Below are 13,094 nucleotides of genomic sequence, written 5' to 3' on the forward strand. Positions count from 1 at the left end.
CTCTAGTCTCTTGTTCCTTTACATTTTGAAGGCGCTTCTACCAGGTTCAGAAAAGGAATCTTATTAGCATTTGGGGAAAAGCCTTTTTACTGAAACTTCTGGTAGGTTTCAACTGTAGGCATACACATGTTTGTAAAGATATCTAGCCAATGAATGACATTTTAAAAGAGAGAAGCTGTTCTTTGACCATCTCCTCAAAGAATCATTAATCCATATCAGAAAATTGGAGAGAGTGCACATGCAGGGATTTTTTTGCTAAAGAGCATGATGTGTCTGAGGAGTTATGACTCACAGTATCTCTGTTCCAGAGATCACTTGGCGACTGTAAATGCTGGAGGCGGGGGAACCTCTCCTCTGCATTTGTATACCTCTTGAGTTGTGTAGAACTAATCGCTCCAACTGCACCAGGAGGTAAAGGGTAGAGCCCATGGCTTACAGATGCTTGTGTCTCCTAGTTTCCAGCAGTAAGTATTTATTAGATGAAAACTTGGCTGAGACTGCATATTAAAGAGAAGAGGAAGGGGCATCTCTTGGCAGATTTTATCCTCAAGGCAGTTTACCTGCTCCTGCATAATTGAAAAGAGACCTGGCCTGGCATGGAGGCTGTCTTAGCCCTTCAAAAGAGATCAATAAACAGTGGTGGCCGATGGGTGTCAAATAAAGAGCTTTATAGTGTTAAAAGAAACTTCAGACAAATTAAATTTAAAGGAGTTTGAGCAATGAATGATTTGTGAATTGGGCAGCCCCCAGAATCACAGCAGATTCACAGAGACTCCACGAGTGCCTTGTGGTTAGAACAAATTTATAGACAAAAAAGGTAAAGTGATGTATAGGAATTGGAAGTGAGGTACAGAAAGAGTGAGATTGGTTACAGCTTGGCGTTTGCTTTATTTGAACACAGTTTGAACATTCAGCAGTCTATGAGTGGTTGAATTATGGCCGCTGGGATTGGCCAACACTCAGCTGTTGCTACAGGTGCATACTATTGAGTTAGGTTTTCAATTTGTCTGACTATTAAGCTAGGTTACAGTTCATCCCCAAGGACTCAAATATAGAAGTATGGAGTCCTTCTTAAGCCATACTTATTTTGCTTTAACAATAGTTTAAGAAAGACATAAGAAATTAAAAGACAGTTTAGAGGACAGCTGTTATGATAAAGAGTTTAGAAAAGAATGTGTAGGAAGATGGGTTAGGGGTGGGGGATATTGGGATTATTTAAACCTGACAAGAGTCGCCCGAATAAAGTATGACAGGCAGTTGGTATTTGGACATTTGCAGAAGTGATTATATAGAATATAGAGCAGATGTTCTCAAGTTTTTTTGGATGCCAAGGCACTCAGGAAAAGATCACATTTACATGACCCACAGTGTAGTCAGGTGAGGTTGCTTAAGACGACATTCTGCTCTAAGGCTTTGACACACCTAAGTCTCACTCTGCTACCAAACACTAATGGGATCAGTAGTATCATCCAAAATACCAGCAGGATGACTTAATAGTAGAAAGGAGAGCCTCATTGCTCTTATCAGTTTGCAAGCCAGGAAGGGAAAGCATCCAGTGTGGAATGAAGGTGCTCTCTGTTGGAATAGGGGAAGGACAGGTTGTGTTTTATATTCATATTCATACATACTCAACAAGTGTGGGGGAGAAGCTATACATACTGTGTGGGAGCCGAGCACACCACAGTGAGTAAATATATGTATCATACATCCCGTGTTCATTTTGGAATGGGGTTTTAGCACTAAAATGAGGTAGAATTTGGTGCTTTACATCATAAGGTGAACTATGGGACACAAAGGTGGTTTGTGTGCAGCCTCTATAAGCTGGCAGATACTGGCAATCTGTAATATTAGTAGCTTATCAGAAACGAATGTTTGTAAGGCCGGTCCTCTGTCGGATCAGAGCTGATAGCTCGTTTGGTTAGAGGCAGTCTATTTATAGAAAGTTGGAAATTTGCCATGCCATCCAGGCCCTGAACCGTTGACCTATAGGTAACTTTGTTTCTTTAACCTTAGAGCCTGTCTTAGTTGATAAAGGGGCATCTATTTTGGTCTTTTACATCATAATAGCTTAGCACACTGTAACCTATCCCTGCTTTAAGGGAGTTGCATACTTGTTACCAAATTGATGTGGAGGGCTGGGACTGTCTGTATTTGAGGGAGAGTTAGAAATGTGGGGTCAAAATGACAAATAAGAGATTGAAATAAAAGGAGGAACTAATTAATTCTGGATTTGAAAATACTGATTGATTTGTCACAGGATGGGTGTGTGGGTGTGTTTGTAAAGAAAAGAACTTTTATCTGAAGCATGTGAGTCCTTTTAAGTTATCAGGCCTAGAGAGACATTAAAATGAGACAGAAGAGACAGAAATCACAGCCCTATTTCCGCCTTGAGCTATGTATTCATCCCTTGAAACTGCTTGCTATTGCCACATATATAGTAACCCAATAATGCCACATCTGACAGTATAACCCACCCCTTATAGCTTAATAATGTATAGCCAATCACTAATCAATGTCGCTTCTGTAAACCAATGAGAATTCCTGATTACAACTTTGTATCAGCCTACTCCTTGACCTCTTTTTTTGACTTTGAAAACCCACTCATAACTGCTGCTAATTGGAGTGTATATTTAGGGGGACTTGCATCTGTGTTCCCAGGTTGCAGTCCTCAAGCTTGACCCAAATGAACTCTCTGTTTATAATAATTTGCCTCAACTTCTTCCTTTTAGGTCAATGTGTATGTGTGTTTGTGTACAGAGTACGTTCCAAAAGTGCTTGAACAATTTAAACCTCACTAACTTCAGAAAAGTAAGTTCTATAAATTAACCCCCAAGATCCCTTGAAGTTTTAATTATATATATTTATTGTACACTTATTTTTATTTTGTAGATGTTAAATAATGCATTATTAGTGAAACCATGCCCCAGAGAGTTGAAGAAACCAATGACTAACGAAATTAATCAGTTTACAGGATAGGCGATTAAAAAACAACAACAACAATAACTTACTAAAATGCCAAAACTCTCCCTGCTTCTGAGATTAAAAAACTGGCTAAAATGGATTAAAACTATTAAGGCCAACTGGAGTTTGCACAGAACAAGCTGGCTGATGTCACAGCCCAAATTTCTGCCACGTTTCAACCAACTCCCCACAAATGTGCACATGGAATACGTGAAGCAGCGTTAAACAAAACCGTGCATGCGGAGGACTTTCAGACCTCCCCTTTCCTTCCAGCAATCAACTATTAATTCCAGAAGCCACTCCCTAAACTTTTTCTAATAAAATGACCCCATGAAAGCCAGCACAGGGGACAGGTTTGATCTGGACTCCTGTCTTATTGTTCGTTAATTTACAATAAAAACCTTCTTTTCTCAAAAACCCAAATTGGGCAGTGAGCTCTTTTTCCTTGATAACATTAGTTTTAATCATTTGAGACAGTCGCTCTGATTGGAAATAGTAAAAACTGACTTCAAAGCAAAAAATGTAATGTTCAACATTCACAAAACGAAGCAAGTATAAAGGAAATTTAAGTTTTATATCTGCATTTATGTAAGGCAAAAAGATTCTGTAGGTAAGATGGATTTGAGGACATATGTGATCCTGAGAGTGGCAATGCCTGGATACAACAAATATTCCAGGCAGTATTTCAGGCTTTCAAGGCAGTGTGGTTGGTGGGGTCCAAGTTAAGGGCTCCAAATAGTAAAGCGGGACTCGAGTAATGCCTGGTTTACTGTTGGAACAAACCAAAAATTCCACTAAGATAAATGTATGACATGAAAAGGGATGGAGTCGGGAAATGGAGTGGCAGGGTAGGGCAGAGGGACCTAGAGGGCCCAGGAGAGTCTGCTGGGCTGGTGGGGTTGGGGCTGTGGACACACCCTCCTCTTGTTGCTCCCTCCGCCCTCAGAAACCCTCTGTGACTCTTCCATGCTCTGTGATGCAGGCCTGTGCTTATAGTTAAGCCTGGGCACCCTCAGTGCTCAGTTGCTTCAGGCAGCTGAGCTATTCAGACCATGGAGAATATCCTCTGTTTTCTGAACAGCTATACTGAGACAGGGCTGAGCCCTGACTCACATTGCTTGGATATTGACCCCAACTTCATCTGCTTGAGTGGGTTGGGGTTGTTTATACTGTACTTGTTCTATGTGGTATTGACCCTGTATTCGTCACCCACCGAAAAAAATAATGACATCCAAAAGGTAAGGAACTGTGGGTGAACACCCAAGAGAGATGCCCTGTTGTTGTTTCCCAATCCTATTCCCACATTTCTAAATAAGTTTGGTTGATACAGAGACATGTCTTAGATGGGAGGTCTGAAGAGAGGATAGAACTTCACTGTTCTATGGAAGAGGTTGGGCAGACGTAGGGGTTCAGGAGGACTAAGGTTTCCATCTGAAGCTCATAGTTTTCCATCTGAAGCTACCTGTCTGACTGTGGTGGAGAGTTCCAGGATAAAATCCCAAACACAGTAATTTTGTGATCCCAGATGGGATTATTTAGAGAGTGTGGGGTCTCTGAAGGAGAACAGTCTCTGCTGAAATTTGATCATGAGTCAGATTCCCATGTCACCTGTCACTTGACCAAGTCTTCCTTATGTTGGGCTGACCAGGGGAGTAATGCTGAAAGTCTCTGAGCAGAGGCTGGAGCTATAGGCCTATCTCCGTGACACTTGTCCCATGAGGGAGCACAGATGTGACTGTTGACCTCTGAGTCTGTGCCCTCCTTCAGAATTGCTAACTGAGTACATCAAGTGTGGCTCTCAAAGAAAAAATCCTCTTTGAAGATTTTTCAGAGAAGGAAAAATGGGAACTATTTTATCACCATTAAAAATTGATAACAGGAACATATTTCTATTAATTAAAGAGTCATATCATTCTTGTATAATGAACGAATGAATGAATGAATGAGCTTCATAGAGAGTGAGAGAAGTGAGTCCCAGCCTGTCATTATCTTTCTTTTGTTCTCAGCATCAGGGCAGAGCCAGGAGGAGAAGGAAAGGTGGGACATTTAAAGGTAATGTCAGCTGCTCTATCTGAGCTTCAGGTGTGACCCTTTCTGTCTCTTTCATGAGGACTCAGTCCCATGATTTCTTAGAATGTCGGTTACTAGATGCAGTCTTAGAAAACAGAGCCCTCAGAAGACAGGCTCATGGGAAAGCAATCAGACCTAAGACACTGCTCAGAGGCCCTGCTCTGCCCATTTATGGGCAGGACAAAGTGACGGACCTGAGCAATGGGTGTTGCTCAATTGGTGGCCAACTGAGATATCGAGGAAGGAGTACTGGTTGGCTTGGAGTCAGAGCTTCTGTCTCACAACTTTGCATAAGTACTTTGACTTCCTCGATGCTCGGATTCCTCCTGGAGGTAACCACTGATGTCTGTGTTTCACGTGGTGGTTTTGAGCATCACATGGGGTAATGTATGTGAAAGGACTTTACTAATGATGCCACACACACATGTGAACTTGTGAATATTATCAATGACTCTTTGCCCTTTTCTACTGATTCTTGGGGCTCTCAGAGTTTAATATCCCAAGGGTCTTCCACAGATTGACTTCTGTATGAGCCGTGTGCCTCTATCTTCATTGCGTATAACATACTGTTCTGGTTTCCCAGACCGGAAAAGTTTCCAGAGAGAAGTGGAAGAGGAAAGGAAGCTGCTTTCTATTCTGAAAAGGTGATTAATCTTTCCCTTTGTGTCCTGTACCCACCCCCCTCCTTTTTCTTTAGTATGTTCTATTCATTTCAGGGATTCCTTGTAGCCTGCTGTAGTTGTGGGAGTGGGTAGCCATAGAAACGGGTATGTGAATGAATGTGTTGGGGAGAGGCTATAGTGAGGTCGTATGACCTCATATATGGTGAATTCATGGGTGGGGGGCAATGTGCAGCAGGATTCAGGGGGCCCCAACCCTGCCAAGCTAACAGATCCTCATTTCCTTGTTCTGGTCCTGGCTGCAGCTTTGGACCTCCTGCTTCCTGCAGTCCCCTGGGCCAGCATCATGATACCACCCGCTTTCGTCAGCTGTTATGCCCAGACCCCGTCTGTCAGGTGTGTAACAGAGCAACTGCTGACATCCAGCGACTGCTGTCTTGGGAGTCCCTGAAAGATGCTGCTCCCTCTGTGTCCCCTTTGGCTTCTTCAGCTTCTGCGACTGAGTCATCGTTCACTCTGGCTTCCACCCCCTCAGCAACCCCTCCAGAAGAGCTAATATTGTCCCCTCGGCCTAAGCCCTCTCCACCACCCCCCTTAATTCTCTCACCTGACCTGATCACCACCTTAGCTGACTTATTTTCACTCTCACCACTGAGGGACCCTCTGCCATCACAGCCTATTTCTCCCTTGGATTCCAAGTTCCCCATAGACCATTCCCCACCCCAACAGCTTCCCTTTCCCCTTCTCCCACCACATCACGTTGAGAGAGGGGAGCCCAGCCTCCAACCTGAGGCCAGTTTGTCTCTGAACACCATCTTTTCATTTGACTCCACCCTATGCCAAGATATTTCCCAGGTCATGAATCCCACTGATTCGTGTGCTCATCATCATGGACCACCAATCCCATCTGCTTTACCACCGGAAGATTGCACTGTGACTCAGTCTAAATCAAGTCTCACCGTCTTGAAGACTTTTCCAGAGATGTTATCTGTAGGTGGCTCTGGTGGGTCATCCACCTGTGCTCCAACAATCAAAGGCATTGACCATTCACGCCCTGCATCTTCAGAATTCTCCTGGTGGCAGCCTCATGACAAGGACTCTTTTTCCTCCAATTTTGTGCCATCTGATTTCATGGAGGAGCTTCTTACCCTTCATTCTTCTGAGGCCTTTTTTGAGGGGCACTCTGTGGCCAACCTCATAGAGCCTGTTAACATCTCATTTCTCAGCCATGACATTCTGGCACTCCTGGAGAGACAAGTCAAAAAAAGGGGTGATTTCCTGATGTGGAAAGATAATGGAAAGAAACCAGGATCATTCCCAAAACAACTTAGGCCAAACTACCAACTAAATTCTTCACAGAAAATGTTAGCCTCAATTGCTGTTAAGCATGACCTGGCAGAATCCTTTCCTTTTTGGGCCAGTAAAGGCGAACTAGAACGGCAGCAAATCCATCAGCAGCCTCCATACTCTAAGTGCTTTGAAGACCATTTAGAGCAAAAATATGTCCAGCTCTTCTGGGGTCTCCCATCTCTGCACAGCGAGTCTCTGCATCCTACTGTTCTTGTCCAACATGGCCATTCCTCCGTGTTTGTATTCTTCAATGGCATTACAAATACATCTATATCCCATGAATCCCCAGTACTTCCCCCTCCCCAACCTCTGTCCTTGCCTAGTACCCAACCTATACCCTTGCCTCAAACCTTGCCCCTAGGTCAGTCCCCACATCTCACTCAGGTGAAGTCCCAGGCTCAACCTCAATCTCCACTCCCAGCCCTACTACCTAGTCCTCTATTCCTGATTAGGGTGTGTGGAGTGTGTTTTCATAGACCCCAGAACGAGGCACGGTCTCTTTTGCCATCTGAAATTAACCATCTGGAGTGGAACGTGTTGCAGAAAGTGCAGGAAAGTGTGTGGGGTTTACCCTCTGTGGTTCAAAAATCCCAGGAAGACTTTTGTCCTCCAGCTCCCAATCCTGTATTGGTCAGAAAGTCCTTCAAGGTCCATGTTCCCATCTCCATCATTCCTGGAGATTTTCCACTCAGCTCTGAGGTAAGGAAGAAACTGGAGCAACACATTCGAAAGAGGCTCATCCAGCGCAGATGGGGCCTGCCCCGAAGAATCCATGAGTCTCTGTCATTGCTACGTCCTCAGAGCAAAATTTCAGAGCTATTTGTGTCAGAGATTAATCATGGACCTTTACATAGCTCTTTGGTTGAGGGTCAGAGCCGCAATATTCTGCTGAAATTCGGATCAAGCACCCCTAGAAGCTTCCACGAGAGGAGGTCAAATATGCTTTCCCTGGAGAATGTGGGGAATTATCAGAAATACAGCCAGGAGAGTGCCCCAAAAGATCACCTGTTGCATGATCCGGAGACATCTTCAGACGAGGATCTGAGGTCTAACTCTGAGAGAGACCTAGAAACTCATATGATGCATCTGTCAGGAAATGATTCAGGGGTGAGACTAGGTCAGAAACAACTGTCAAATGCCCTGACAGTACATTTGAACAAGAAATTTGAGGAAATCAATGAGGGTCGGATGCCTGGGACTGTGCATAGTTCATGGCACTCAGTCAAGCAGACAGTGTCTCTTGCTGAGAGATCCCACAGCCAAATAAAGCATCGAAATTTGGCAGCATTGGTGAGTGAGGACCACTGTGTTGATACTTCCCAGGAGATTTCCTTCCTTAGTTCCAACAAACAAAAGATGTTGGAAGCCCATATTAAATCTTTCCATATGAGGATGCTGTGGGGCCTTCCCCGCAAGGTCCTTGAATCCATAGAAATCTTCAAATCGAAAGAGGATCTTTCCAATTCCTTTTCCCATTTCGACCTTCCCTCCTCAGCCACATTCATTTCTCAGGGAGATTCCAAAGATGGGGTCTGTAAGTCTCGTAGACGAAGCACTTTTCAAGGAGAAAAGTTGGGAACAACAAGCTCAGTCCCCATCCTTGATCGTCCTCACCCTGTCTCCTCACCTGTCTGCCAAGAAGGGCAGGGGACCCTGAGAAGACAATTTTCTGATACTGATCATGACCTTATAGAGACAGATTCCAAAGATGGAGCCTCCACATCCCTTAGAAGAGGCACTACAGATTTTCAAAGCGAAAAATTAGAATCAACAAGCTCATTCCCCATCCTCGGTCATTCTTACCTTGTCACTTCACCTGTCAACCAAGAAAAGCAGGAGACTCTGAGAAGAGCATTCTCTGATACTGACAATGATCTTACAGAAAGTGTCCGGACAACTGAGGATGGCAGACAGACTTTTCTGCCCCCGCCACACAGCATCGTAGACGAAGTCAGTCAGAAACAGACTGTACTGGCCAGTAGATGCAGTGCAGAGCTTCCCATATTGCAAGCTGGAGCTGGCTGTGAGTCATGGGATAAGAGGAAGAGTTCCTTTGATAATGTAGACAGGCTTCAGGGCAGTAGAAAGACCTTTCCTGTCACCAATGGGTTGAAGGAGATGTTTAAGGAAGAGGAGATCTGTGCTCTTCAATCACAAACTAGGAACAACTTGACAACTAGCAAGTCGGGAAGCTGCTCACTGACAAATGTGAAAGCAAGCACTTCCAATGAAACTAAAATTTTCCCACCAAGAATATCAGTTCCTCAAGATCCTAAATCATCATACCTTAAAAATCAGATGTTGAGCCAGTTAAAGTTGGCCCAGAGGAAGCATAGCCAACCTCAGAGCCATTTTACTGACGTGTCTTTTGCCTTAGATAACTTGACTTCCAAGGACTTACTGACTAATTCCCAGGGCATGTCGAGTGGGAACATGGGAACTTCCCAGGTGCTGCATGTACACTTGGAGGACAGAGGAATCCGTGTGGCACAGAAGCAGGAGCCCAGGGTCCCTACCTTTGTCTTACAGAAGTGTCAAGTTAAGAATTTCCCACCAGCTATAAAGAGACTGAGTCCTGTGAGACCCAAAGGAGGAGAGCTTGATGGAGGGGATGCAGGGTTGGGGACGTCCCAACGCAGGAGAAAGAGCCACACTGTTCATAACAAGACGTCAGGGGAGGTGCTTGGGAGCAAATCTTCCCCAACCTTGAAAACACAGCCTCCTCCTGAAAACCTTTTCAGAAAATGGATGAAGACCTTTTTGCAGCGGTTTAATAAACCCAGCATATCATATGAAGAACAAGAAAGTTCCTGGGAAAAGGGTAGCTCCCTGTCATCACCTGTGCAGAATACTGGTCAAGTTACAAGAGCTGCCTTTACTGGGACTACTGAAGCTCAGAAAATTAGGAAAAACACTAGGGAGTTCCTAGAAGAGAAGCTGGGGCATAGGCATGGGATAGATATCACCTGTCCCCAAGAGCCCCTTTCCTTCCCAGTGGGGCTTGGGAAAGCTCAGCACAACCCAGAAGTGCATGTCAGAGCAGAGCCTGTCCAGGGCTATCCCTGCAACTACATGGCTCCCTCCTGCAAAGTGACATGTACCAAATCTTGCAGCCAACAAGCTATCTTTGTTGGCCAGAATTATCCTAGAAGGATTAGACAGATCATAGACAAGGACAGACAGCCCCAGAAAGTTGAGGCATTTAAGGAGAAGATATTGTGTCAAAGCCATCCCCAATCCATGCCCCAGAGGAAGCCTGTGCCACATCCAAACCCCACTTGCCAGTGTCAGGTCAGCCTGGTGTGTCCAGCCGTCCCAACCAGTGCTAAAAGCCGAGTGTTCAGTGATGTGCCTTTACTAACTGGACAGAAAATGCTTCTGAAGCATTTCCAGGGAGGCAAATTTCCCCCCACAGAATAATTAACTCCTTGTTGAGAATCTTGATTCTCCCCAATAAATGTTCTAATAAGAAGGATGTCTTTTCTGTGTGTTGTGGGGTATAGGTTTTGGGTAACCGAAGCTAGTGTTTAGGGAAAGGCAGGGGTTAGCTCAGCTCTTACTGACTCCCTACTTTGACTTTTAAAATGTCACAACCCCCTGGAGCTCTTGTGGAGGAATGAGTATCATGTGCCTCCAAAAGCTCCTTCTCTCCCTGATGAAGTCCGAGGAGATGAGGTCTTTCCTACCTCTTTGCTTGAGACTTACTGATATTGTATGGTGGCCTTCACCTTCCTCCCCATTCACTGCTTCATATCCTTTAGAGCAGTAAGGAAGGCAGCCCTTCCATATCTGAAGACAGGGTGAAGGACAGGTATATTTTTTAGAAATAGTGGTTTAAGCACTGTTTAAAAAAAGTTGTCACAGACCACAGTATCTATAGGTTGTTGGGCGTGTTTGGGATATTGCTGGTTGGGGTAGAGTGTCAGGAACACTGTGGATGCTGCTTAAGAATTTGACAAGCAGGGCATGCTCATGATTTAGGGAGGCATATTTTGACCTCAACGTTGAGGTCTTTCTACTAATAAGTCACTCTGGAGAAGTAGTTCCCCTCCCTGTGTATTTCTCCATGCTGCCTGGATTGATGACATTTTTACAGAGCAAAAAGTTCACCTAGCTGTCTGTGGCAGGACTGTTGACCAGGCAACCACCTACCTCCTAGGGTAAAATATAGCTGAGAGTAAGGAAAAGATGCCTTAGAATGAATGAGAAAGTAAGAAGCAAGTGAAGCTAGGAAAGGATGACCATGCTGGTGGAAAAAGGTTTATGCCCCATCATGCCCATATCATGACCCTTTCTCAATCTAGATCTAGGCACCACCCCCTTGAGGTTTACCAGGATGCTGCAGAGGTTACAGATGCCATTTTGGCAGAAGTGTACATGGGGCTGTTCTTTAAGGACTTAAACAGTATCTGCAGGCTGTTGTGAACATGGCATCCCTCTCTTTAGGGAAGGTGATCTTTGTGTCTTCTTTCTAGCCATGTTGATGGCAACATGCAAGATCTTCCCTTAGTGTACACAGTGCACCTATCAGGATGGAGGTGTCACCCATGATGTTCATGGGCTTAGTGGAATATAATAGATATTGTCTAGAATACCTGCAGCTCATGGTCCAGAGGTTAGTCCTGAACTACGCATGAGGGCTACAGATATTTGGGGGCTTACTATGAATCTTTACAGAATGCTCCTTATTTCTAAGAGTGTGCACATATGCACCCTTAAAATATTAGGGGCCTGAAGAGAAGGCAATTCCACTTATACAGACTGGGACTAATAAATGAAGTGAATTTTCTAGAGGGCACTTGAGGTAGGTTCTCCAGAAAAATTTGTGAATGCTTGGTGTCAAAACAAAAACAAAACACAACAAAGCATAACAAAATACAACAAAGCATAACAAAACAAAACAAAACATGTCCACTACAGCTCCCTCACCATCCTTCTCTTTTCCTGTCCATGCTTATGCCACTGACCCTGCAGTGCCTGAATCTTAGGATTGCAGAAATAATTCATATTCTGTGAAGGCCTTAAGAAGCACAAAATTGGGATGAAACCCACGGCAAAGAACTTGTGGATATGGAGAATCCATGGAGGACCCAAACATCCATGTGGCTAGACTTGCCAATAACCTGGCCTCCTAATTCCCCTGTCATTCCATCTTAGGTCCTTTACCTCCATTCCAGTTCAGTTACTGCCGCACCCAGAAGCTATCATCAGAAACATCTAAAAGTTATCATCAGAAACACCTCTTTTTTTGGAGGCAGAGTCTTGCTCAGTTGCCTGGGCTGGTGTGCAGTGGCACGTTCTTGGCTCACTGCAACTTCTGCCTACCAGGTTCAAGTGATTCTCCTGCCTCAGCCTCCTGCATAGCTGGGATTAAAGGCACATGCCATGATGCCCGGCTGTTTTTGTTTTTGTTTTTTTTGTAGAGATAAGCTTTCACCATGTTGGCCAGGCTGGTCTTGAACTCCTGACCTCAAGTGATCCTCCTGGCATGCCTCTCAAAGTGCTGGGATTACAGGCATGAGCCACCATGCCCGGCCTCATCAAAACCGCCTCTACATCTGTAATAATACAGTCTAACATTCCACCCTTTGACCTCATCCTACTATCCTTCCAGCCTAGCCCCTCAATTTGTCAAATTTTCATACTGCGTTATTAATTTTCTACTTATGTGTCTACCAAGTTTTTGACTTAATTTCCTCCTTCTTCAATGCAGGTTTTATGGTCTATCCTATAACCAATATTTAACAAGCCCTACTTGAAATATGCCGTATCTAATTCCCTATAATCCTTCCTGTCTGACAAAATCCCATCTCTGTGCCTTTTCCATAAATGTCTTCCCTTAAATGACCAATCACTGTTGGATTAAATTTCACAATCAAGTCTACTGACACCATGATAAATGCATGGTCAGTCTTAGCACTACCTGGAAATAATTCACTCATTCGTCCAAAAAATACTTATCCTGTGCTTACTAACAGAGAACAATACTAATGAAGCTTTGGTCATTTTTCCTTAGTCCACTTTCTCACCCATGTATTTCAAACCTTCTGCACTTTTCTCAAGTTTAGGCCATCTCCACTTGCTCAGCAGATG

General features: G+C 44.2%; 1 protein-coding gene across 3 annotated transcripts; it reads left to right on the forward strand.

Annotated features, from left to right (window-relative positions):
* Positions 1-2,107: 2,107 nt before the first annotated feature.
* On the forward strand, positions 2,108-11,842 carry LOC129043565 (spermatogenesis-associated protein 31D1). Of its 3 annotated transcripts, XM_054500227.1 has the most exons (5): positions 2,108-2,307; positions 2,730-2,808; positions 4,968-5,013; positions 5,615-5,675; positions 5,957-10,469. In XM_054500227.1, coding segments are annotated over exons 1-5 (4,653 nt in total). In that variant the 5' UTR covers positions 2,108-2,305; the 3' UTR covers positions 10,422-10,469. The 3 variants fall into 3 exon arrangements, with proteins under 3 accessions (XP_054356202.1, XP_054356201.1, XP_054356203.1); XM_054500226.2 differs by lacking the exons at positions 2,108-2,307; positions 2,730-2,808 and adding an exon at positions 3,983-4,199 and having other exon boundaries at positions 5,957-11,842; XM_054500228.1 differs by lacking the exons at positions 2,108-2,307; positions 2,730-2,808; positions 4,968-5,013; positions 5,615-5,675 and having other exon boundaries at positions 5,957-6,047; positions 6,496-10,469.
* The last annotated feature ends 1,252 nt before the right edge of the window (positions 11,843-13,094 follow it).

The sequence above is a fragment of the Pongo pygmaeus genome, chromosome 13 (genome assembly GCF_028885625.2).
Source record: "Pongo pygmaeus isolate AG05252 chromosome 13, NHGRI_mPonPyg2-v2.0_pri, whole genome shotgun sequence".
NCBI classification, from domain to species: Eukaryota; Metazoa; Chordata; class Mammalia; order Primates; family Hominidae; genus Pongo; species Pongo pygmaeus.